General features: G+C 37.8%; 2 protein-coding genes across 5 annotated transcripts; one reads left to right on the forward strand and one right to left on the reverse strand.

Moving 5' to 3' along the window:
* The first annotated feature begins 2799 nt into the window (after nucleotides 1-2799).
* LOC103696592 (putative WRKY transcription factor 4) lies at nucleotides 2800-13647 on the forward strand. Of its 4 annotated transcripts, none has more exons than XM_088706993.1 (4): nucleotides 2800-3278; nucleotides 4664-5346; nucleotides 5429-5587; nucleotides 13078-13647. In XM_088706993.1, the coding sequence occupies exons 1-4, from the start codon at nucleotides 2901-2903 to the stop codon at nucleotides 13511-13513; spliced, it is 1656 nt and encodes a 551-aa protein (XP_088563119.1). In that variant the 5' UTR covers nucleotides 2800-2900; the 3' UTR covers nucleotides 13514-13647. The 4 variants fall into 4 exon arrangements, with proteins under 4 accessions (XP_088563119.1, XP_088563120.1, XP_038984201.2 ...); XM_088706994.1 differs by having other exon boundaries at nucleotides 4823-5346; XM_039128273.2 differs by having other exon boundaries at nucleotides 2802-3278; nucleotides 4823-5342; nucleotides 5425-5587.
* A 364-nt stretch (nucleotides 13648-14011) lies between these two features.
* On the reverse strand, nucleotides 14012-25436 carry LOC103696591 (uncharacterized). The gene is made up of 7 exons (XM_008778265.4): nucleotides 25043-25436; nucleotides 24718-24922; nucleotides 22021-22222; nucleotides 21443-21636; nucleotides 17912-18065; nucleotides 15298-15462; nucleotides 14012-14676 (listed from the first exon to the last, which is right to left on the reverse strand). The coding sequence occupies exons 1-7, from the start codon at nucleotides 25191-25193 to the stop codon at nucleotides 14233-14235; spliced, it is 1515 nt and encodes a 504-aa protein (XP_008776487.3). The 5' UTR covers nucleotides 25194-25436; the 3' UTR covers nucleotides 14012-14232.
* Between the last annotated feature and the right edge of the window lie 1190 nt (nucleotides 25437-26626).

Here is a 26626-nt window from a genome sequence, read left to right on the forward strand (position 1 = left end):
AAAAGGCCCTTAGCTGAAGCTCTAGACATCGAAAGCCCACTAGCTATTAGCACTTCGGTCTGCTCTAATTTAACTATTTAGTAATTTAGTAAGCTTGAGAGTGTTCGTAAAATTGTGCTTTATTGGATGTACTACTTCTGTACAAAGTATTACAGCTCCAGTTTGTAAATTTGTTTTTAAAGTAAACCTCTAATTTAGCATATATTTTGATAATATATCTGCAACTATAGACCCACTATGAAACGTTGTAGCAATTACTGTAGCATGGTGATATTGCGCCGCCACTAGGATCAAGAATTTAGACCTCTTATATAGTGGAGTCTTAGGCAAGAGGTACCAACTAATTGAGCTAATAGTTATTGTCGATATTTTAAGTTTGTTAAATTACTTTCTAGATACAAAATGAACGAAGTATAGAAAAAAATAATACATCGACTTTGTTTATAAAGATATTTCAATCCATTTAGTTTCTACATCGGACAAATTAAACTTTTTACGTGGAATAAATATAACTACTCAGGAATTGGATCTTGCTGTTAATTGTTTTGGAGTGATATATAGTGCTCACTTTTAAAGTTTCAAGTATAGTTAGGGCTAATGTTTTATTAAGGTATTTTACTTGGATCTCAAAACTTTCTCCAAACTATGTGAGCATGTGTCGTTTCTAATAGAGTCAAAATTTCGTAACATATGATTTTAGATTCTTAAATACAATGTTTACCCTTTATAATGCTCCCATTTTAACAACCTAAGACAATAGGTTTTGAAGACTAATTTCATCTAGGTTAGGCTAATATTATTCAACTCTTCAGTTACATATTAATTTATTATCTAGAATATTGTAGACAAAATATCTGGTGTTATGTTTTAAGATCTAGTACTTGCTGCTACACTTATTTTCTATGCTTTTGTTTCTTTTTCAATTGACTAATATGTCTATCAAGACCAACTTCAACTTAAGTGGCATTATTAATGTTTATTTTTTTTGTTGATCCTAAATCCATTCTGTTGCTGGAAATTGGACCCGGGGGCGACCGTCGGCTGAGAGGGGAGGAGCTCCGTTGCTAGAACGGTAGGTGGCGGCGCGTCAGCTGGTGGCGTCCTCCTGGAGAGTCCTACAAGAAGCCGGTGGCCGGAATCTCCGGCGCCGGCCCTCCAATGCTTAAGTCAGAGGGGGCTAGTTTATGAGTGGAGTAAAAGAGGAGAATGTTTGTTCTTGTGTCTGTCCCCTTTCTTTTTCCCCCCAGGTTTCCTTTTATAGAAGGATATTATGTTACCTGAGAGGTGACAGGGCAAATTGTCTTTTTCGTGATAATTGGGCATGATCATGCTCATTAATGGCGTTGTGGAGAATAAGACCGGATCAGACCGGAGTCAGCGAATTGTCATGGTTGATCGGACCTGTTGGAGTGGTTGAACCGCCGGCCGTGGTGGGCCTGGGGTTCGTAGATAGCAAGTGCATTAATTGCTGAGTGAACCAGTGATCAGGGAGAGCCATACGCTTTGATGGTCTAGTGATCCGGAGATCATCTTGAGCCGTGTTCATTAATGGTTGAGTGCATTGGAGGCCCGCAGGGGTCACACGCATTAATGATAGGGCGTACCGAAGGCCGGCGGAGGTCACGTGCCTTAATGGCTTGACGACGGTAGCAGAGTACGGTGGAGTTGGGTATCCAGTCGACGCCTTCCTGGTCGGGCGCCTTTCTAGTCGGGCGCCTTTCTGGTCAGCGCTCCTTTCTGGTCGAGCGCCTCCGGGCTGGCGGGACTTGGGTTTTCCCCCAACACATTCCATCATGTGTTTTCAAATATAAAACCACCAAATATACTCATGAAGAAAGAAAAAAAAGAGAAGAAAAAAGAACTAAATTCTAAGTTTGGGTCAATCATCACTCTCTCTCCAATTCCACTTAGTGCGAATTCTAGGTATTCAAGATCAAATCAATCAAGTTTGTCTATTTTAATCAATTTGGGTCTTGTAAATTCTCATATTAGATAGTGCCTATTCAAATAAAAAGATAATAAGAAAAAACAAAGATTTTTTTTTTCGAAGGCACAAAGTAAGGTATTTTTAGAAAAAGTCACCATCTTATGCACTTTGTGATGCTCTATTTATTTTGCCTAGACTTGCAATTAATAAGTAGAGTGTCGCAACACAAATCATAATTGCTTTCTATCATTTCATTAATATAAGAAAAGTCAAATTTAGAGAAGCAAATATAATAAAATAAAACTTCAATATTCTCTTATACCAAACCAGCAATATCCCTCCCAAGTGTCCATCGCCATCAATTTTAATTACAAGTTCAAAGATTAGTATAGTTGACTTTTCAAGTGCATGTTGTCATCCCAATAAGATATTTCCTTTTAAGTCCATTAAACTATTAATAAGTCCTCCCTATTTACAATTTATCCAAACAAGTTGTTCACCTACTCAACCATTCATTCAGCCCCCCTCTCCTAAATTAGAAACAGTCCAATCCCTCACCAGAAAGTAAAATAGAATTAGCAAATGAAAAAGTTAAAATAAAAGAAATTAAAAGAACTCCCGGAAACTGAACTCGAGCTGCAGCGACCGGACCACGCGGTCCACCCCCCTCCGTTACTACGCTGAGGTCAAGGTGAAAACGGCAAACGGTTTTTACCAACAAAAAAAAAAAACGGCGAACGGCCGTCCCCGCCGTCACGGTAAACGGCGGCCCCACTGTCTCCAGGTGGCCAGGTTCCCGGTCCTCCGTTAACGGACATTAGGACGCCGTTAAATTCCCCCTCGGTCAGTTCCAGTCAAAAGCCAAGGAACCCCCTGCCCCGCTCTCTCTCGACCTCGTCCTCCTTTCCCTCCTCCTATCCACTCTCTCGCCCTCTCCGAAGCTCGAAACCCTCGGAAGCTTCCGGAAGCTTCCATGGCCGAGAAGCGGCCGAGCTCCGACGCCCAGGTGGAGGAGAAACCCGACGCGACGGGCGGCAGGCCGCCGTCGCCGCTTCCTACGGCAGAGAGCTCCCTGCCGACCGAACCTGGCGCGGATGCTGCTCCAGCCGTGAAGGAAGACGGCTCAGAGGCCGTGGAACTGCCGAATTCCACAGCCGGGGAGAATCCGGCGGCGGGGGAAGCCGACGGGCGGTCGTTCTCGCAGCTGCTGGCCGGGGCCATGGCGTCGCCGGAGGGGAGCCTCCGCGCGAGGCAGATCGTCTCCGTGCCGGTCGACTCCGTGCGGCTCCCGGTGGTCGCCGTGCCTTGCTTCCTGGCTCCCGCTGCGCTGCTGGAGTCGCCAGGATTCTCGGTTGGTTTCCTTTCTTAATTTTATTCCGAGGGTTTTGCTTGTGCTTTTGGCTTTCTTTATTGGTTTAGTTAGATTCCGATACCTTGAGTGTTGCTAATTCTTCGGAGATAATTGCTCGTATCGTTCTCAGTTGGGTTTTGTGCTCGTTAGTTGAACTGGGGATTTCTATGATTAGTTTTCAATCAAGAAAAGCATAAAGTGGTACTCAGGTTGTCAATACCGTGTCAGGTCAGGCGTTCTTGGAGATGTCACCTGGTTTGATATATTTGCACTTGGCGGAAACTAGGTTGCAAGGAATTCCTTAGGGTTGACTGGATACCCAACTACTTTATCTGTGCAGGGGTGGGGAAAACAGTTTGAATTCTTGGTATGAAACTGAGCTAAGGATGGTAGATGGAAGTAGCGAGAAATAGAGGGACTGAAGATCAGATATTTGAAATTGAGCTATTATTTCCACAATTCCAAGTTCCTTATGATGGGATTGGTTTTGATCTGAGACTCCAACTATAACTAAATATGCACTCAGGTATCCTCTTATCATACCATTCTCATCCATATATAATAGTAGGGATCTTATGGATATCTTAGTGAGGTATTTAAACTTCCCTTTAATTTTGAAGAAAATCCCTTAGAGCAGGCATTAAATATACATGAGAAAATGGGCACTCTAATTCTGGTTTGGCAACTAAATGTTCAACCATCTCTCATGTGTCGCACTAATTCCTGCAAGTTGCATCAGTTCCATGTGCAACATAGCAGGAATACTTTCGCATGTACAGAACAGGTGTCCCCTGGCATTACTCTAATTTTAATACGCCAACCTAACCCATCTATATTGAACTGGCTTTACAGATCTACATATGATTCATTAGAATTTGAGAAAATTATGCAACTCGCTGTCCTCATTCTTATAACGTCCTACTGAACAATGCTGAGTTGGACCAAGGAAACTATGGGTGGGATTGTAACCTGTGTATGAACCTTAAAGAGCAGCAGGTAGGTAGGTTGCCAAAAAGGAAATATGTAGGGACAATCTCCTAATTGATAGATTGTTTGCTTAGCTTACTTGTTCTTTTATGCCCTAAAAATCACCTGGGCCTGTTACATCTATGACTTTCATGGTGGATTTCATTTGACTGGTGACAATCGCTCTGTTTATTCTTGGCATGATCTGCGAGCTGTTGTATTTTACAAATTTTTGTATCTGTCTTGGATGAAGTATTTGACCATTCTAGTTAGCTTAGGAGACAACTGTCACTTCTACAATGTTTTCAGGAAGGGTTTGTCATGATATTGTGGTTTGACCGTTTGAGTACCCCTTCTTTGCCTAAATATAATAATGTGTATGGCTGTTATTTATACCAGTCATTTCTTCTCAAATTTAGGGGCAATTTGCAATGACCCATCAAGCAGTCTTGGCAACAGTCACAGCTCAAGCACAGATGCAGCTACAAGCATCATATCCATCTTCTTCAACAGAATTAGTCTCGACTTCAGTTCCCCAGCCCATGTTGTCTAACTTTGGCCCTGTGTCATTTCAACAGAGACCTCTAGCAGTCTGCCAGGACAGTGTCTGTACGCCAAAGACTGAGCAGCTGCCTTCTTCTGACCGGAAACTTCAATCTGCCCATATTGTTGCAAAGACAGCTATCAGTGATGGGTACAACTGGAGGAAATATGGTCAGAAGCAGGTGAAGAGTAGCGAGAATTCCCGAAGCTACTACAAATGCACAAATACCAATTGTTTTGCTAAGAGAAAGGTTGAACGTTGTCCTGATGGCCGGATTGTTGAAATAATTTACAGAGGCGAACACAACCATGACCCTCCTCAAAAAACTAAATGCTCACAAGAGAGAGGAGCTCAGTCTGGTGGGCCTAATGGTGATAACGAAAACTTAGAGCTTCCAAGCAGAGAAATTAATGAATCTGATCCTTCAGCATGTAAGTCAGAACAGATTTCTGGCAATGATACCCCTGAGCGACAGTTATACTGTTCTAGTGATTGCGAAGGAGATGCTGGGATTAAGCCTGCAGAAGATATTGGTGAGGAACCAGATCGAAAGCGCAGGCAAGTAGTTAAAATTTGGCATTTGTTTCTTACTATCTTTTGAAACAAATTATACTGAAGCTTTTCTTTTCTTTGGAGGCAGGCTCATTGAAAGCATCATGAATATTTCAACGCCAGTACTCAGAACAGTGAGGGAACCCAAAATTGTTGTGCAGAGAGCATGTGATGTGGGGCATGTAAGTGATGGCTATAGGTGGCGTAAGTATGGACAGAAAATTGTCAAGGGAAATCCCAATCCCAGGTATTTCTTTTTCTATACATCTCATACAGTTATCTGTATCTTTTCTTTAAGTCAGCCTGGATTGTTATTTAATGGAGATGTAACCTTTACTCCTTAATAACCTAAACCTGCTCAGATATATAATATTGTTGTGGCCATAGATGCTGCATGGAAAGCTTATTTTTAATTCACAAAAAGTTAAAGCTGTTGTTTCTTTACAAAATTCTTTCTTCCATTCAAATAGCTACTCTAAACTATTTCAAAGGTGCATTTTCAATTATAAAATACATTCTCCTTTTTCTATTGTGCACAAAGACACTAGTGTCTAAAAAGTCTGTATGATACTAAAATTAATTGGTTCCTAAAAGTGAGTCGATCTGATTTTATTATTGCATATATTATCCTCATAATCATTTTGTTGTATGCTTGGTGCACCATTGGATATATTATATATAAGGTGGCATAGTTGCACGCAGGTTGGCTCCAAATTCTGAGTAAATGGAACCCAACCTAGATGGGTTTTCATATAACATTTTTGCACTGAACTTGACCGATTGACAGTTTGCTCCAGATTGGCCATTGGATGGTATGATCTGGTCTTCTATGGTAAACATTGTAGAATTTCAACTTTGGATAAGGTAACCTGAGTCCATTTTTGCTGGACCTTCACTTACAAACCAGTTCATTGTTGAATTACCTTTAGATTGGTTGCAAATCTCTTATCCACCTGCACCATTTTTAGGTGGTCTCCTTATGAGATGATATCTTATTTATTTTATAAACTATCCAAAATATTATGGTCCTTGAGCTGTCAAGTTTCCATTGATCGCATATTAGGATATAGGGTAATTAAAAGATTGATATGTGATGAATGACAATTATGAGGGAGAAGAGCTGTTGACTTTGGATGTATTGTAATAAAGACAATCTCGCATATTCAGTGTCAACTTATAGACATGTGAGGAAAGATCACACCATCCTTCGCATATATTGAGCCTGTTTTAGTGATTATCAGGTCATAAAGAGATTAAATAACCTATGTAGAAGTCCACGGAGCCCTTAATGTCTGCAAAAAGTTTAGCTAGCTGTTATTACAGCAAACAAGTTTTCTTAATATGTAAAAGTTATTTTAGTTTCAAAAGAGGAGGTATATTGTGGCAAGAGACTAAACAAGCCAACCAAAGACAAATGGTTTCTTTTCGAGACATAAAGAGAATCAATGAGATATAGAGGGGAGTAAAGTTTGTCCTCTGTGTGTGTGTGTGTGTGTGTGTGAGGACTTGTGTTTCAATTTGGCTCTTTGGCTTACAATTTTGTGCATCAGAGGTGAAAATAGCTCATTTTTTTAAAATATTGACTTGTCATTAGACTTTCTCATGTCCAGAGAAACCATTGAATGCTGCTTGGTGATTGCATGAGCATAAAATTTGTAGCCAAGATTGTAGGTCTTCCTACAAACTGGCCTTTTAGGTTAGCACCAATTCAAGAGGTTGGCATCAGGTTGAAAGGCAGCCACAGTACTTCCCTAATTTCCAGAAATAATTTCTTGATCAGCCCCCATCATATAAAGAATTTGTTAGTTAAGGTCCTGCTTATTTCTTTCGCCTTGGTAACAGTCCCAGCTTGGAGTTATATAGCTGCTACCTACGGACTGGTCATGGTTTTTCAAGACAGCTGCCTTGGCTGACTACATGGTCCATTTGGGTAGGATTGCCTAGGTGCCAGCCTTAACATTTGGCATAATATTTATGTAGGGTGAGATCTTTCTATAAATTAGGATTAGATGTTGCCCAATTGATAGTTCCCATTAACTTTCCACATTTTATTTAATAAGTTATCTTCATTTATTAGCTTGTAAATATCTTTTTACTTTCTCCTTTTATATACTATTTCTTTTAAACTTATTATTTTTGGGCCTCCTTGACCTCTGTGCACCGACCTAGGCACCTGCATGGCACATAAGTGCAAGGTGTTCCTGGCTGCCTGTCTGCATCTACAGTGTTCTAAAAAATTGGGACTGGCCATCAGGATAATTTGGAATGCTAGCTTAGGGATTGAATAGTGGATTTTATTTACGATACTATGAGAAAACATGTACATTCTAACTCTTTTTCCCATTTATTTTCCTTCTCTTTTTCCTCTACTCTCTGCTTTCTTAATTTATTCCTTCTTGCAAATCTCATCTAACATAGTGAAAGCAGACCGGTATCAATGGAACCAAAATCTTCTATTCTCATTTCTATCATTTCCCAAAAATAAATTCCCCCTAGTCCTCTACTTACGACTAATCTGGAGTTGTCAAGTGAATGTGGTTAAAACATCCTCATTGTTTTGGATTACATCGGGAAAGCTTGGGCTAGCTGCATCAAAAGAAACCATTTGTTTATGTAGCTTGAGGAATTGAAGGGTACAAATAAGATTTTGCACTGTGAAGTCTTTATGTTTTTCACATGAAATGCGAAGTGGGTGGCCAGGATTTGGAGGATATCGTTTACAATTATGATACCAGTATCCTTATGAAATGATCTAGAGGAAGAGTTTGGGTAACCACATGGAAAAAACTGAAATAGCAGTTGCAAAGTAGAATTTCCAAGACAAACTGGCTGTTTTTTAAAAGATCAAATGTGGTGACGTCGATGGTAGATAAACTAGTAATTAGAGATAAGGTACATAAAGTGTTTGAGTTAAGCAACTTACAGGGTGGTTGACTCAGGTTGAGAATTTCTAAAGGGTTAACATCTGAAAGTTGGTAATTACTGGCAATAACATGGTGGAAGCATCATGAGTCACAAGAACAGACATAAGGGAGATTGCATTCATTTCTCTTTCAAGGTTCATTAGTTAATTTGAGCAAATCCAACCTTGCCTCTTTTACAATCTGACCTAAAGTTATTTGATAGTTGAAAAAGGTTTTTTTTTAAATTTATTCATAGTTTTATGAGGAACAAGTGACTTGGAACTTAGAATAACTTGTGGAGCATAATGTTGACCCATGAGATGGTTAGCGTCCTGAATGTCATGTTATCTAGATGCATAATATTAATGTCAACTGTCAAAGTGACCACGAGAATCTGCATGGCAGCTTTCAGAGGACTATACAGAGGGACATATCAAGATTTCATAAATGATAGTATTTTTTGACATTGACCAGCTTCCACATATCTCAAGGACTAAAACAAGATCTTCGATGTAATGATAGGCCTGTCACTTTTGTTCATGGTGACAAGAAGAGTCATTAAAGGAATCTGAGCATCGTATTACAATATGTAGAGTCAAGAAGCGCTATGTTGTGTCATGGAGTTCCAGCTCTCCACAGCATCCTACATTGTCCATCTATCCCAAATGTTTGACATGGCAAGGAACCTAAAATTTGAAGTTTCCAGGTTACTGTGAAGGTGGGACCTGGAAAGTGTTATTCTAGGGTTGATCACCATGAGGCTTATGATATGTCAGAGATCTTTCATCTTCAATGTGATGGAAAGGATAGGTTTTTGTCGGCTACAAAAGAAGTGCACTGACTCATGCATATTGCCCTTCTTTTTTTGCATTTGTAAATAGTTTTGCTATGGGTGTTCTTAATTTGCTTATGGGCTGTACCAGCTGACCCATTGGCTCTGCATTCTTCTGGACGGTTGTTGAAATTTGGTACAAGAAAGGAAACTCCATGATGAAATCAGTTTTGTTCCCCATTTTTGGTTAATCTAATGGTAACTTGTGGAATATATCTGGCTAAGGATATGAAGCAAACCCTTGAATATTTGCTAAACCCTCAGGGATTATGTTTTTGATGTATACAGAAACCTAAATAGACTGTCTTTTCATCAGCTAAAATATGGTTCCTTGTTGGATGTAAGGGGTGTAATTGGGGCCATTAGAAAATTCCAACCAAGAAAAAAACGAACAACAGGGACAAGAAAATCTTGGATCAGATACGAAAACAAAAAAAAAAATTTGTTGAAGACAATTATGGGGTATCAGACATTAACAAAGGTAAAACGAAAAAACAATCCAAGAAAAAGAAGGAAGCGGCAGAACTAGATTTCTTCCTGAAAAAATATTTCCTTTTTCAATTAAGAAGGGATGACTCCTTGCCTAATTCCAAGTGCCTGTTTATAAGATTATGGTGCCAAGTAGAGCACATGCATATTCACCATTTCTTTCACTACATAATCTGAAACCTGGGTCAACTGATGATTATGTGGTTCATTCGGTATTGAACAGTATCAGTTCTCACAACTAGCAGGAGAGATGGATTCAAGTCATTTATTATTTTGTGAATGATACAAGCACCAGCAATTATGCTTTTCAGGTAGTGATTGGGAACTAAAACTAAGTTGTTGATATAAGAAACAAGGAACATCACAAAGTGAACCCTGTTCTCATCTACATTTGAAATGGTTAATCATGGCTCAATTTGGATTTGAAATGTTACTTTTCTATATATTGAGAGCCTAAAAACGTTCATAGGTGGTGAAAAAGTCAAATTAGTTCGGTGGCTAAAATGATGTGCAGCTGTTTGCCATGTGTACTAGCTAAGGAACTAGAGTACTTTTGGGATAAGATCAACTCTAGGAAACTCCAGATGATCTTAGAGTAGATGAATAGCAAAGCAGCTCGTAAGCAATACAAGAAACTGATATGAAGAAGAGCATAGATATTATTAAAGCTTAAATGCACCTATTGTCACATAAAGTTCAGTACAGCTGCTTAAAGCATAGAATGCCGTACCGTACCAATCCGGATGGTACCGGACATACTGTATCGTACCAGTTCGGTACCAATACCGGTACTGGTGGCGTACCTATCCTCGGTATGCTAAAAAAACCCGTACCAACACTATGCTAATGTGGCACCGGTACGGGGTCCGGTACTGGTAAGGCGAACCTCAGCTTAGAGTAGTAAAATTTATAAAGAAAACTTGATGATACTTATCAAAGCAGTACAAATGCATATGGAGATGGTAGCTGCCTCAACTTTTGATTAGGAAAAGGTGTAAGACTATAGGGGGTGATCCAGAGTTGAACAACTATAACATATGGCACATACAAAGGTCATGTAGCTACCCAGATATGCCAAAAAGACTAGACCGCCATAGAGATTGTGATGGTAGCGAGTACTTAGATGCTAGCCCAAATACCAACTAATTCTAGGCAAGATATGTAAGGAGAACCATACTATTAAGAAAATAAAGTGTGTTCAACTTGTAAAATGTTGGTAGCAAGAGATCTTCTCGAAAAAGCAGAAGTGGGGACTCAATAAGATCTTCTCAAAAAAGCAAGAGATAAGAAACCTCAAGGTAGCTGTGGGTCAAGCACTTAACAGGCTTAAAATATCTATAAAAGATTAGATCTTTCCTTAAATGGAAACATTGAGAATAAGGATGTTGCAGACAAATCCGACAAGGTTTAAGAGACCATCAGTTACTAAAAAATGCCTAGAGATAGTTGGAGGCTTGAAGAAGGGATCATGGTCCGGCAAAGACTAAATTAAGGGTTTTGGATCCAAAAATAAGCGAAGCTGACAAATAGAAAAGCTAAATATGTCAAATAACAACAAGCAAACAAAAATTTGGTGCGAAAGATGCTAGAAACAAATAGAACATGTGCACTTGGTGAATCAGATTGTTGCACTATAAAATGATCATATTTGAAAGAGACTGATGGCAGAATCGATGTAAACCTTTGTCCAACATTGACAAATCAAAGAGTTTAGTGGCCAAAGAAGACGATGATGAGCACGTAGCTAAGCTAAAGACATGCAAATAACAAAAAGCAAACCAAAAGATCGTGTATTATATGCTAAGATACAAAGAAAGTTTTCTAGGCTTCTATTGCAAGTAACATTTCAAAAGCAAAAGGAAAAAACATGTCAGCTCTGGTCCAGAAGTAGCTTCTGGATGGATCAATAATGCTTGCTAAAATTTGAAAGAAGCTTCAAGAGATCACTTCGAATGAAAGTATAGGTGTTAACAAATTGAAACAGCCATGGATCAGCTCCTCTAGTGGTACAGAACAATAAAAATGACCAAAAGAGATGGTTAACCGGCTTACATACTTAATTCTACCATATATACTCAATTCTACCACTTCAGGAACTCATGGAATTCCAATCCTGCACCTGCATTTTAAGTGCTTCCTAAATCTCTTTAAGTGCTCTTCTTCCCCGCTCGTATGCTTGAATCCGCTCCAGCGCCTTCGAAGCAATATCACCAGTTGAAACATAATCCAACCAATTTTTAGCTGTTGGAGGTTGTCTTTCCATTCAATGGCTATATATATTTGAAGACCTCTGATGGTCAGTGACAAAGTCACTAGATCCTAATGGTGCTTGGATGAGAGAATCTTGTCATATATGTCTATGTTGGTTTCGTAGATGTATGTTTTCTCTCAATTTTTTAAAAAGTCACTCTCATTTCCTTTTGTTTTTCTTTATTTATTTCTTAGGGGAAAAGAAGTTCAAGCATCTTAGCTCGTTGAGGAGTCCTAAAAAGTCTTATCACATCTTTAACTATTTAAAGGGGAGAGGGAAAGGTGTGAAATCAGTTTTGTTAATAAAAAATGAATATATTGAAGTATTTTTCTTCTCCATCAAGTATTGTGGCTCTTCTATCTTCTATTCTCTATATAGATTTGTCCATTAAATGCTTTTCTTCTCTATTATGTTCTCCTACTCCAATTTTCGCTTATTCGATTGCTCTCTATTGCTAAGTTTGCCATCTTAAATAGGAAAAATCAGATCACATCAGATCTGAAAATTATTTCTGGAATTTAAATTAATTCTTGCAGTCCAATCCTGCCAGACTGCTGATACTATAGGCAGAGAAATCTTCTTGAGCAATTTAATTTATTTAATCTTGCCAAGTTTGTAAAAGTGCCAACTCCATATCCATTGCTAAGGTTGGAGGTAAATTTGTAATGTTGAGTGTCAAATCCAACATGCTTTGAAACGAAATGCATTATGAGATGTTCCTTGAAGCAATGAGGAATGCGTTGCTAATTTCAATGAAACAGAACTCTAATTGCATATGATGCTTATGAGTTGTTTGAATGTGACACGATAGTTATCAGACACCACCAAGCTTATCTCCATGTTCAGACATCAGATAAGCATGTGTCATGTTTGATCATAGAAGTGTAAAATACTAGTGTCCCACCGAGGAAGAATGCTGTATCAGTTAGCTTATAATAGTTCGAATAAAGTACAATGTCTCCTTATCTTTTACAACATGCTCTATATTTATTCATCAGCCCAAGTTAAAAGTCCCTGCCTTGTTGATGTTATTGGTGCTTAAAGATTATACTTGGTTACACCACATTCTTACAGACTGTAATCATGTTTCAAGGTTATTTTGAGATGCTTAAATATGTGATATATCAATATAAAATTGGATAAGTAGCAGAAGCTATTAGACATTTAAACTAAAGTAGGTCGATGCTTTAATTTCTCCATCCTAGTTGGTGATTCTGTCATCTTTTAGATGTCTCCTGATCCCACCATGATATTTTTTTCAGGAGCTACTATCGGTGCACACATAATGGATGTCCTGTTCGTAAACATGTTGAGAAAGCTTCAGATGATGCAAAAGCTATGATTATAACTTATGAGGGCAAACACAACCATGACCGGCCGACCCCCCAAAATACCAGTGATTCACCAGCTGCTGATCTTGTTACTGCCGCGACAGCGGATACCAGTGAATTATTGAATAAATCTGATTTGTTATTAGATCAGAAGCCCTCCAAAGAAATGCGACCAGATGTTGGTGGAGACTTTAGTGGTGAGAGGGCAATAGAACTTGGAGGTGAGAACGCATTGGAATCTGCTCAAACTCTTCTAAGTATTGGTTTCAACTCCACATCGGGAGAGGCCACCAGAAATAATTCCGACGGTGTGAAACACCCACTTTTCAGTGAAAATCCTGCAGCCGTACCAGTCCAGAACTCTTGATGTATGTTGTAGTTTATTTGCTGTTATTGTCAACTTCTATTGTTGTATTTGCTTCCGTATAGTCTGGTAATGGCGTCCGACATTCCATTGTAGTATCATCAGTTCATAAAGAGTAGACTGATTGCAGTTATGAAGCACGGTTTCCATGCCCTGTAGAGATTTCCACGCCTGTATAACCTTGGAAAAAATTATTTTTGCCCCAACTTTGCCTGTGTTGCACTTACAGCCCCTATCCTTTAGAAAATTTCAATCAGGTCCTTTAAGTTACTTAAAGGATCTAATGTGATCCTTTGCTCTATCCGTCATCCAAACCCTTACAGAACCATTTCAAATGACGAAAATACCTTTAATATTTACAGAGCTTCAGAAAGGACTTAAGAAAAATAGTAAAAGAAACAAGAACCGTTCAATGTCATTTCATCAAAACACTTGTGGCCTTCTTGGCCTTCTAGCAACGCATTCAAGCTCTGAATTTGAAAGAGAAAAAGCCAAAACATATGCAGATGATTTTTGCATTCTTCATTAAATGAATTATTAGCTTATTAACGTGGTAATCTTTATGAAGATTTCCAAAGAGCAAATTCCAGACATTTGATGCATTATTAAACTAAAATGAGACTCACGCATCGTTCTCTCAAACAACCATAATTACAATTGCTTGAGATTTCAGAGTACTGGCGTAGGGGCCCTCAAATTGTTGACCCTTTTTTTGATATACCTCAAGTTGACTTTAATGGCTCGACTGGTACAGCATACGGTGAGTTCCAATCAGCATCAAAGATCTCTTGTAATTGTTCTACAATGGCAGGATTATATGTCCCAAAGCTCACACCTGCTGTTGTGTAAAAGTAATCCCATACGAGATTGCTGGTTCCTATGTGTGCCCGCAAGTCACTAACTGCATATTTTCCATGGTTGACCCGGGAATAACCAGGGTAGATATTTCCAGTAGCATATCCCTGGCTTTTGGCAGCTCCAGTCTTGTTATAACCAGGCACCATGTAATACTTGATATTAACCTTACCACCACAGTGGTTATATTTGGAAGATGCACATAGAATGTCTGAATAGAGGAGGGACTTCAGATATTGATCAGTGTTTGGAATAAAATGTGCCCAATAGGCCACTAGAACATTGACTGTTGCATTACTGGAGAAGACAACCTGTTTTGAGATGCACCGTTAGCCTATTATCCAAATAAAATAAAATCATTGAAAATGCAAATATAACAATAACAGAAAGATAACCAGCAATGTAACTATGGCAATCTTGTATGATGCAATTTAGGAAGGCGTATCTCATTCAGGGATCTCCTATGAAAGTGGAGAAGAAAAGCCAAGATAGAAGGATACGAGCGAGCAAACCAGTACTTGTCATGTGAAAAGCCAAGCCCGTAGTTGGATGATGCTGAGGTTTGAAAGACCATCTACTCAAGTTTCTAACATCTTCTCTTCCATGTTGCTATAACATGAGATTTATTCAAAATTACAAGCCAGTGCTTGTCAGACAGCCGAACCAACATGGAGTTAAGAGCTATGTGTTCAGCATGACTGAAATCATTTTATGAGATGTTTATTCTGCACGATGGTATTGAATTTTCTAGCCATATTCATGCTAACATCTAGATTTTAACTAAAATGAACCAGACATCGGTCCAAAGGTTGCATTTTGTGATGTTTAAAGACAAATTCCAAAATCAAAATCAATATGTAAAAATGATACCCAAAGCAACCAGGATGGTTGAGTGCGATGAACACAAGCATGAGCAAATAAAAAGCACATACCTCTGATATTGCAGATGAGAGAGAGGACCAGTAGACCGTTTGTTTCAGATACTGTGATTGCCCAAGCCAATCCATAGTACTAATTCTGACAGTTCCTCCAAACGGCACAGATTTAATTGTCTCCACCCATGCATGTTCATCTGCTTGGAACGTACCAAATGACAGCTGCATAACATGTCACGTAAATAAACTCCAGGAAAGAAGCCTCCATCATAGGATACTAGACTAAATAGTTCTTTTTGGTTTCTGTGGTATGTAAGAAATGAAGACTCGACATCATTGATGAGCATTTCATTGAGCTATTTTTTAAAATTACAAGATGTTTCTGGTACAAATATACCTCCCCAGCTTCCAAACAATAAATAAAAGAAAAGGAGAAGCAGTTTAGTGTTGATTGTTATTCCATTACAATTACTGGCCTCATTTTTCAATCCTTCATATCTGTAGTATCAGTAGACTAATTGAAAGTTAATATTCTTTTCATTCAAAAAAGAGCATGATGAACATAGCGGAGATAATGATCTTAAGGTGATATGTGGTAAAATAAAAAGACAAATGCCATAAATGCAAGAAATGCAATCCAGTTTTAAAAGTTAAAGGAAGCTCTATAAATGATGAGAACAATTTGAAATAGGGTATCTGCAACATAGCAATATAGATCCTCTTGACAATTGTGCTATAGTTTGTATCAAGGTTTGAGCACTTTCAGAACTTCTATTTCAAGGTTTACCTGAAAAAATAATGGAAGTAAAAAAATACAGAAGTAAAAGGAAAATAAGACGAGTCAACAAAGCACATTAATTGTCATTTTGTAGCATACTCTATTGTTCGGAACTTCTGAGCATATTAGGTATAGTTTTATAGTTTGAAACTCATTGATAATCATCGAAAGATATTTATAATACAGAAATGCAAAATTCTGAAACCAATAAAAGAGAATGAATATTAAAATAAATCAAACAGTTTTATACTTGATGAGAATCTTATACACCAAAAACATATGCAGTTACCCACTCATATGAAAGTAACAAACATTTCCTTACTTTTTGCAAATATATATTACTAATCTATAGATTTTCATTATTCTGTGATACTAGATGAAGCATACGGAAAGTTTTTCTTGATTTTTACAAATATGGAACACTATCATAACATTTACAAAATTTAACCCTTGCTATTCAACTCCTAATTGTTACTAAATCAACTTCATACCCAGGAATCCAAGTTTAGTCTTGTGAACATCCTTCGAAAGGCTCAATAATCATTCATGAGAAAGTTTAATCCAAAAAATCAAGAAGTCGAAAATGAGAGTTGGGCTTATATTATTTTATTCCAGCTGAAATCATTGAAATGAGTGGAACTCATGTAACCAAAAATATTTTAGCTGGACAAAGAAGTTAAGGAGTAGAACCCACATAAAAAGGAATTAGTTAAAAGGTAAATCATTTTAAGATATTTGATTAAGAGCAATGAATGATATCCCCATAGGAGTAGAGATGGAAAAGTTCTGTTTGACACAATTGGTCCAACCAAAAGACAAAAGGTCTGGATAGTAGCTACAATACTAAAAATTGGATGCCAAAATATAACTTTTGGTACGATTTAAAAGCAAGTCTTCGTTTGCAAATCTAGAGTCCGGATCATTAGGCTCAATACTAGACCAAACCCGAACATAGATTTGGACTGTTTTCTCCCTTAAATTCAAAACCCCGACTGGCTACCAGGTAAAAAAAAGATGAGACGCCTATTTTCTAGCTTCTCCCCTTCCCAAAACTGATAGATTCTCCCACACCCTCTCCAATGTCTTTTGTACGACTAAACCAACCTTCCAATTGCATGTGCTTACTAGCTATGGCTACCCTCAATGGATAGCCACCAATCCCCACCTTCCACAGTCGACGACTGCATCTCGCTTGCCCCAACAATAACTTTGAAAAGTTCAATAACATCTGTTAAAAGAATCTTACCTAAACTGGACTTGATATAGCTAGCACAAATCTGAATTTGATATTGATTAGATTTTCAAATATCGTTTTGCAGGTTGCTTGATCTGACTGGTGTTGTTGTATCCTTTCAGCAAACAAAGATGTAAATTTGTTCCGTGCAATCTTCTGAGCTAAGGTTCTTGATTAGCCCAGTGACCAATCTAGCATTGATGACTATTTTTCCAATATACAGTAGACAGCGGACAGTTGATGTGGTAGTATGTAAAGTTATAAATTATTTATTAGAAAATTTTTCTTAAAATTATCTAAAGTCCATATATCTTCACTGCAGAAAAAAGATTTGATATCCTTGTCCACACTGAGTTAACCGTAGTGTTAACCCTGGACCCAATAAAGAGGGATTGCAGATAGTTATGAAGGTCAATAGCAGGGATAGATCGCAATCAGTAGGTCCAGTGGGACCTTGGGCACAGCCACAGATGCACCATGGGAGTGTGATCGGAAATGATAACTATACATAAGAAGGATTAGTGGCATGGTTTTATCAGGATGCAAAAAATTAATTTGATAATTTACCAGGTCACTTGTTTTTCTTATAACTTTATAATACTCAAAAATCATAACCTGCAATCACGTTATTAACAGATAAACACATTATTCAAGTTTACCTCTGGTGGGGCAAATGAAAGATAGCTCGAGTTAAGCAGCATACTGGATGTACTAAACCCAGGGGTCTCAAATGGAATCTGAAACATGTAAGGGTCCGATAATACTGGATAACCATCTACATGTGGTACCTCGATGGAAGGAGGAAGTGGTGACCTGCTCAGAAAATGAAAATACAAATCATTCTAAACCAATGCCAGGGTAATCCTGGAGGGCTTGAGGATCTATCATCTCATACAATTGTGTTTACACATTAACAAATGACAGGATAATATTTCCAGACCTTATAGTGTCTCAGTCAATTGCTCATTTAGACAAAAAATACACTAAATGAACCCTTTGAATTTAGGATCAAACAGATATTAACCACTAAAATGAAAAGAAAATAAAATGATGTAATAGTTATGATCGTTCAAGCTATCCAAACATATATGTATAGCAAAAGCAATAACTAATAATTTTGTGAGTGTATTATAATACATACATGATCCCAATCTAAGTATAATTCTTCTATCATTCAAGAAGATGGCTTAAGTATGATACTGACAACCCTACCACTTTGCAACAAAATAGATGTTCAACCTTCAGCGATGCTTCTTAACTAAAACTACGAGAAGAACAAATCATGGTATGCTGTACCAACCTGAACCGGGTGGTACGGAACGTACCGTACCATACCAATTCGATATCGATACCTAGTATGAGTGGCGTACCAACACTCGGTACACCAAAAAAAATTTTATACCGTACTGTACCTTACCGTACTAACAATGTGCTAGTATGGCACCAGTACGGAGTCTGATACCGAGATGGCGAACCTTAGAACAAATACTAAGATATTGTTTTCTATTGTTACAAGTTGGCACCAAATCTAATTGTGCTACAAGTGAAAAGTAGAGTTCCTAGCAAGGTCTACCAAACCAATCCGAAATGCTTGGTTCAAGGTGTACCAGACCGAATAGGTATTGAACTAGATTGGTTTGGCCTGTCAGTTTAGAACTTGGTGCGAACCAGCTTGAACCACTCCAAACTAAGTGAAATGGAAGACTCCACTTGGTATTACTCTGTTCAAGTTAGTTTGGACCATTCCCTAACCGAAAGAGCAAATACCATGGGATGCCACTCTCCTCTCTTTTCTTCAAAAATTGTACAAGGAAGGGATGAGTTTTATGAGGAAAAATCAAGGAAGAAGAGAGTTTTGTTGGTTTCAAGCCCAAATCAAAGCCAAATCAAGTATAATCCCCTCCCTCCTCTTAATTCTTCTTTTTTTTAATTTTTAAGCCTAAAACAAGTCAAAAGTTGGTAAAATCAGGAGAAATCATGCCAAAATTTGTACTTTAGCATGATTAATGATATGCTATAGGACTAAGAATAATCTACATATTGAAGAAGAAATGATTTTTCGTTGATCATATAATTTTTTAAGATTAAAAACATAGTTTTATTTAAAATAACAATGAATAAAATAATTTTCAAAAACTTTAAAAAATAGTAGAATATTTGGTGGTATGCATGTTACTTGCTATATTATTTTACTAGTAATTTATTTAAATTTGGGCATGGTTATGGCTACCCAAACCAAAGCCCTAATCCAAATAAATTTGAAAAACAGGTGATGGTTAAGATACACCCGTGGGCTAAAAAGACATATAGGGGTATACCTGGTAGATTTCTAAATTTATCCAAGTTATAATTAATATTTTAAATATTTTATTAATCAATTTTTTTTTGAAAGTAATAAAAAGTATTCAAAAATAAATAAATAAATATATATAATTTAAATTTTGTATCGATAATGTGGAAGAATTTTCTGAATTAGTTTCATCCATTTTTATATTATAATAAAAACTATCTTATTTTTAAATATTTAATAAATTAAATCATTATTAATTCAACTAAAAATCATTAAAAATAAGGTGATATGCATTAGCAATAGGTCCATATTATCTAGGAAAATATGCATGGGATGTCTACAAGATCCTGATGTAAAAGTGGGCATAATATCTAGTTTATAGTCAAGTCCAAAGCCTAGACTATGAATAAGATCATGATATCTACGAGCAACATTGGCACTCCATGAGTGACTAGATATCAGTATGTATTTTGTAATCCAAATCAATTATATATACATATTCAAGCTCAAAAAGATGCATTTTTTATTTTTAAATATTAGTAATCTATGTTTAATTATTATAATACATCTATTAAGCAATCATACCATCTCTTGGCACCAATAAGAAATAAGATAATACTAAGATACACTTACAATCATAATTCAAAGATCCATAAACCCTAAAATAACCTTAAAAATCAAAAAACTTAAAAACAGAAAAAAAATAAAAAGTGGCAAAAAGCAGTTGACAAGTATCCAACCGGAACATTGAACAAGTACAGGTTGGTTTGGTAGAGTATGGTACTAGAACTTGACTAGTACAGTCCCTGGTATCGAGATTGCGTACGTTGGTTCCTAGCATATAAGCATGGTAAGAGTTTCTTTAGAAGGTCATCTTGGATCTCAGATCACTGATGCCAAACTTTCATGAATCCTCATATGGAGGTATATGTTCTATTTCAAGAAAAAATGGACCAACGTATACGATTAGACAATTTTGAGGATTGCCTTCCTGATGACAAATCTTGATGCACTTGTTGCCTTTTAAGAGGAGATCAGTTGTATTTAGTTTTCAATTTGTCAAGGAGCAATCTATAGACTAGTCGCATTATTTATATTTCATCCACTTAATATTCATGATGCAGCAAATGATATAATTGTTATCAAATATTGAAAATTATAATAATTTTCTCACAGATTTGTTCAGCAAATTGATAATTGTAATCACAGCTCATAGCCATGCTCCTTGAAAAAGAATAAATAGTTAATGAAGAAATATTATATTGGCACTAAGTGATACTAAAAAGGAGTCAACCACAAAGAGTCTTATTGAATGATACTAACCAAGATACGCTGTCTTGATACTGGGCCCTGTACCAGTGCCATGCTATCCCTATATCGGTACAGTACGGTATGGGACCGATTCGGCATATCAAGTGTCGGTACGCCCCCATACTGTATACCACTATACCAGTATTAAACCGATATGGTACGTACCGTACAGTCCGATTCAGTATGGTATGTTCTGTACCATCCAATTCGGTACGGTATGTCCCATACCGTCCGATTCGGTACGGTGCGGCGTACCATGATACTAACTAAAGAAACATTTCTAACTTTTGTACCCTCACCTAATGGACATTAGGTATAATTTTTTCATAGATGACCTTTTTTAATTACAAGAGAACAACCACTGACTTACAAGGTAGATGTGGTCAGAGATCAATTCGCATGTACTATATCAAAAAAATATAACAACATGATAACTCAGATAAAATTATAAAGATATGACCAAGGTTAATAGCATAAGCACAGTATTACAGACTTGCGGTAATTCGATGTTCTGGCAATAACCAATGTAAACAAGAAGAAATTAGTCTAAGATTAATGATAAATACTTGATTGCACTTATCTAATGTACCTGCATCTCTCATTGTAATGGATGAAATGTGACCAGCAAGGCACTTTCCTGGAAACTTGCGCTTGTTCATCCCAAATTAATCTTGTGTAAGCAGCTGAATTCAGTGATGAAAGTTCCCACAGGTTGTTGAAATAGATTTCCAAACTTTTGGCTATATCAGGGCAACCAACGAGATAGACCCCAACCTCTTTCACCTAGAGAATAATTTGGGAATCAGAGAGCTAGCAAATTATACGATAATTTTATATTTGAGAGGATGGTATTCCACACTCTATAGGCTTTAAATTTGTACTTTGGAAATTAGATAAAGCTAAATTCTAAATGGGGAGTGCATACAAGTCAAACATGTCAATCAATATAATGTTAATTGGTTATCCAAAAGAAGTACTTAAAACTACAGTCCCAAGTGACATTTTGGAACAAACATGTCATTTCAAGCAATAAAACATATTCTGAAAACCTGTCATCTAGGTTATTTGAGTGAATATACTCCATAAAGCATATGATAAAAGCAGTGAATAACTGAGAGCGTTGCATAAATGAAATCAGTTTTTTTGTGCATGAATATAATGAGATACCTGGGTAAGAGATTTCCAGTCATTATTGGCTGAACCAATATAGATATCTTTACCATCAGATATCCAAACTTTTGCATGGACAATGCCAGATCCCCACCAATCGCTAAGCAGTAAGGTCACATTCTGCACATTTGGTCTTCCAGAAGCAAGATCAGATGACTCTCGATCATAGTCAGGATAGACTCCGGAGTGCTGCAAAATCCTAAAACATGAAACCACAGTTTCCCATAAATAACTGGACGCTTTTTAAGTTATTCAAGTTGCATGAATCATTTGTAGAATTTTTAAGCTCCTACTTTAGCTAAATGATTGTGAAGGGGGCAAAATGAATTCTTGAATTCATCATATGACTCTTCTTGTCAACCAATATTCACATGTTAGAAACCAAATGAACCTATGGACGCAAACCTAAATTTTAGGCCTGGTTGGCATGACCCAACCTACTCAGCCCAGAATTGGATAGGCTTGCACGAACATTTCAGGCCCGACGGGCCAATTTGGGCTCTGGTTTGCTCAAAAATAGCCTAGCCCATCTTGACTCAGCACGATAATATAATATCATTTATATAATAATATGTTAGTATCTAATATCCCATTCATTAAACTTTCCCCTTTACTAATGAGAGAAAAACTCCTTCTGCTTGCCCTTTCATCTAGAGTTTCTCTTGGGTGATAGCAATGCATTGAGGAATACCATTATTCACAGCAATGCAAGTCCATTCTACCTCTTTTGCTCTCCTTTCTCTTCCTCTCTTTCCCCCCTCCCTCCTTTCTCCTCTCTCAACACTGTGGGCTCCTTCACCATCACCATCTCACAGCTTCCCATCACCGCAGCTGCAATCTCACCACTACTCCCCCCTCCCCATGCTCTCCTCTTCCTCCCTTCATCATCATCACCACCCTACCCTCACTACTATTACTTGCTCAAGACCCATATTCTCCTCTTTTCATCCCTCCTCCACTTTGTGACATGCAAGGTTGCTGAGGAAGGCCTGCAATTTGGGATTTTGTCAAAGTCATGCTAGGTTGGGCTCAGGCTGAAGGGTTTACCATCATATTGAGTTCAGACTATGAAAGTGAGGCCTGAGTTCGGGCCAGGCCATGTTCAAGTTGACATATATGTTCTTGACAAGTAGCATTTGCCAGCCTCGACAGTGCTTGGGCACATATATAAGATAGAGGAACCTAAAAGAATAGTAAAAAGTAGCAACTATCTACAAATGAAAAAGGGTTCAGTGGTCTAGAAAGCCAAAACTAAAAACCAAGGATTATTGTACCGATCGGTACCGTACCGTACTAGTCGGTACCATACCATACCAGTATGCAAACTCGTACCATACCGACACTTGGTATGCCTCGTCGTCTCATCCCTTACTGCATATCGACATTGTAATAGGATGGTAGCAATACAGGGTCCGATACCGAGACAGTAAATTTTGCTAAAAACACATCATACCAACACCTATGAAAATCTTTTTGGACACCTAATGCCTAGGATTGGACATCAATAAGAATCCAATCCAACATGTCTTTAACTCACCCGACTTTTTAGTTATTTTATATTCTCCAAATCTCCCAGTATATATACTAGAGAAATGAGAGCTGACTTATTCATACTAACAATGAATATAATACAATTTCACTACCCAAGAAATGACATAAAATTATGAGCAGCCTAAGAAATGGAACTTGTTCTGTCACATTTCTATATCATGAGAATTTTGCATTAACAAGAAGATAATTAAGCTTAAGCATTCATCACATTTCTATATAATCAACAAGTTCTATCAACCACCATTCTTTTCCAGAAATTGCTACAAGTATGCATTTCAAACAAGAAATCAAGCTAGAGAATTAATTAATTTAAGAGTCCTTAGGATCACAAGTAACACTATAGAACATGTAATTATGCCCCATTTGTGAGAAGGATGTGAAAATAGCTGCACAGAAGTTACCTCTTGCCTTCATCTTTAACACATCCTATCCTCTGAATTAGAAAGAAAATGGACGATTTGATGCAAAATTGTACTAATGCACATTCCTCAAATTGATCTCAAAGGTTCCTGCAAAAAGCCACACACGACAACAGCTAAACTCCATTCTTACTTTTTCTTCACTATCACATAATTATTACTTTTTCTTCATAATCTTTTACTCCAACAGGTTGACCCCATATCCATGGTCATTTCTTTACACAAGTAGGGTTAGAGTTCACATCCTCCAGTTATTAAGAAGCCCTCCAGTCTGACCACCACACCCCGTCTAACAAAATAATACATTTCTTCATTCTACCATAAATTCCTTCAGTTTTCCTTCCAACATACAGGCTTTCCCAAAGAAGACCTAGAAATATATAGAATATAAAATGGTATCTGTTAAAATGGCGATTTTTCCCTTTGGAAAAGTAATCCCTCATCACAAAGTTTTGATTGACATCTATCGTATGCATAATTCAAATCCCAGGTTCTTAACCTGACATCAACACCACCCCCTTGTTTGCAGCATTTCTACAAGAACGTGATAGAAATACGACCAAGACAACAATCCTATGGAATTTCATAAATAAAAACTTTCAACATATGTATAAACATTTCTTTTGGTGGTGGTCCAAAATCTCATACCGTACAGAACATAGTTAGATACTAAAGCATGCAGTTCCATTGCGCAAAAAAACTGGAAGTTGAAGCGGAGGATTACCTGATATTAACCATCCGATCAGCCGCATTCCCCAACGACTTGTAGACCTCGCGCCCTTCATTGGCTCCGAACCTCTCCATTTCGGATGCGGAGTACCCGTAGTCTCCCGACTCCGGGTTCCCCGGCTGCGCCTGAAGTTGCCAGTACTGGGCGATCAGGTCCAGCTGCCTGGTCGCGTTCCCCGCCAGCCACCGCAGCACCTCCCCTGCCCGGTCCCCATCAGATCAAACCCTCAATCAACAAACTCCTCCCTCGAATTTTTCACCCAATTTTTTAGGAGGCTTACAGATGGATAGAGAGAGAGAGAGAGAGAGAGAGAGAGTACCGGTGGAGAGGACGCCGGGGACGCGACGGAGGAGGGGCATGTCGGTGGGGATGGACTGGACGAGCCATGCCTTGCAAGAGGGAGGAGAGGAGGCGGCCAGGCTTGTGGAGGGCGACCACACCACGAGGAGGAAGAAAAATAAGGACTTCATCGGTTCCCTCCTCTTGCTCTGTGAAAATAGGTTGTTACTTGGAGGATGTTTACCTTTTATAGCATTCGGACCAGAGAACGTCCCTCCAAAGGTGTCATCTGGGCCAGATACGGTCACTGTTCGTGGCTTTAAGAAGTATTTTACGGGCAATGGTCCCGGGAGGCCATGTCGCTAAGATGGGGAGAGGAGTGAAGTTGGCGAAGCGAATGGCGAACCAGATTCCCCCCAATAAAAGCTCGGGCTACGAGGAGTCTTTGCTGGCGTCTAATAATATTTGATTTTTTCTAGTAAATTACAAAAATCTCTCAGATGAATTATACGCTTGCCTCACTATAACTTATTTATATTCAATACTTTAAATCATAACTTAACAAAATATTAATCAAACTGTTAACTTTTAATAGGATCCAAATACCACATAAAAAATTACCAAAATAATTTTATAAAAACCTCCTTAAAGTTTATATTTATGACACTTACATCCAATATTTTATAAAAATCTATACTTACACCCATTTAAATTGTCAGTATTAGTAAAACCGTTTATCTATTATAAAAAGTCAAAATTATCTCTATAAGAAAATAATCTTCCTTTTTCACTTTTCCAACCCTCAGAACTCTTAGAAGTATTATGTCTTCAAGAATCTTCTTCACTTTAAAATTAAGCATCTAGGATTTTTTTCCTACTTCGCCAACCTACCACGAGCGCATCTTCATGACGAGCGGCCAACGACAAGCTTCCTTCTCAACTGACATTCGACGACGAGCATTCTTTCCGACCAGTTTATGTCCTTCCTAATCAAGTTTTGTTTTCACTTTCTCGCCCACATCATAGAGATCGAAGATGCCGGTGTATTATTAGTTGATTTTGAGTTTTACTTGTCAAATACTGTAAGCATGATTTTTTAACATTGTCATTGTGAATGATGATTCCTATATCTACATATGGAGTTATAATAGCTCTGGCAGCCTATCATCAAAAGAATCCAAATCAATACGTATGGAGAACTTTTTTTTTTAGAGGGTGTATTAGTTGTAGTTCATAGTCTAGCTCGGACCATGGACAAGCTAGTTTAACTGATAAAACTTTTGATATTAGTTACCTGCAATAGAAAATTTTAAAGGCATCAACTTATTTGAGAGATATAAATTGTTTTTTTCTTGGCACATGCCTCTTTTCTGATAATTCATCAACATTAAGCCCCAACCCATGGCACCTCATGGCTGCTCTCCTTCTTGGATGGATGTTATATCATTTAAGGTTAGTTTGGTCATTTTCTAAATTTTTTCTTACGTGGCATTTAGGCTCCATTTTTTTTTTTGGCTAAGGCGGGTGGATCATACCTGATGAGTACGGATACACCAAATAAAATCAAAAAACATAATACTTCGGAGTGCCCGGGGCAACTCCCCATCTTCAGCCCACAGGGTAC

Source organism: Phoenix dactylifera, chromosome 11 (genome assembly GCF_051530095.1).
Source record: "Phoenix dactylifera cultivar Ajwa chromosome 11, Ajwa_hap1_PhDact_Kaust_v1.1, whole genome shotgun sequence".
NCBI classification, from domain to species: Eukaryota; Viridiplantae; Streptophyta; class Magnoliopsida; order Arecales; family Arecaceae; genus Phoenix; species Phoenix dactylifera.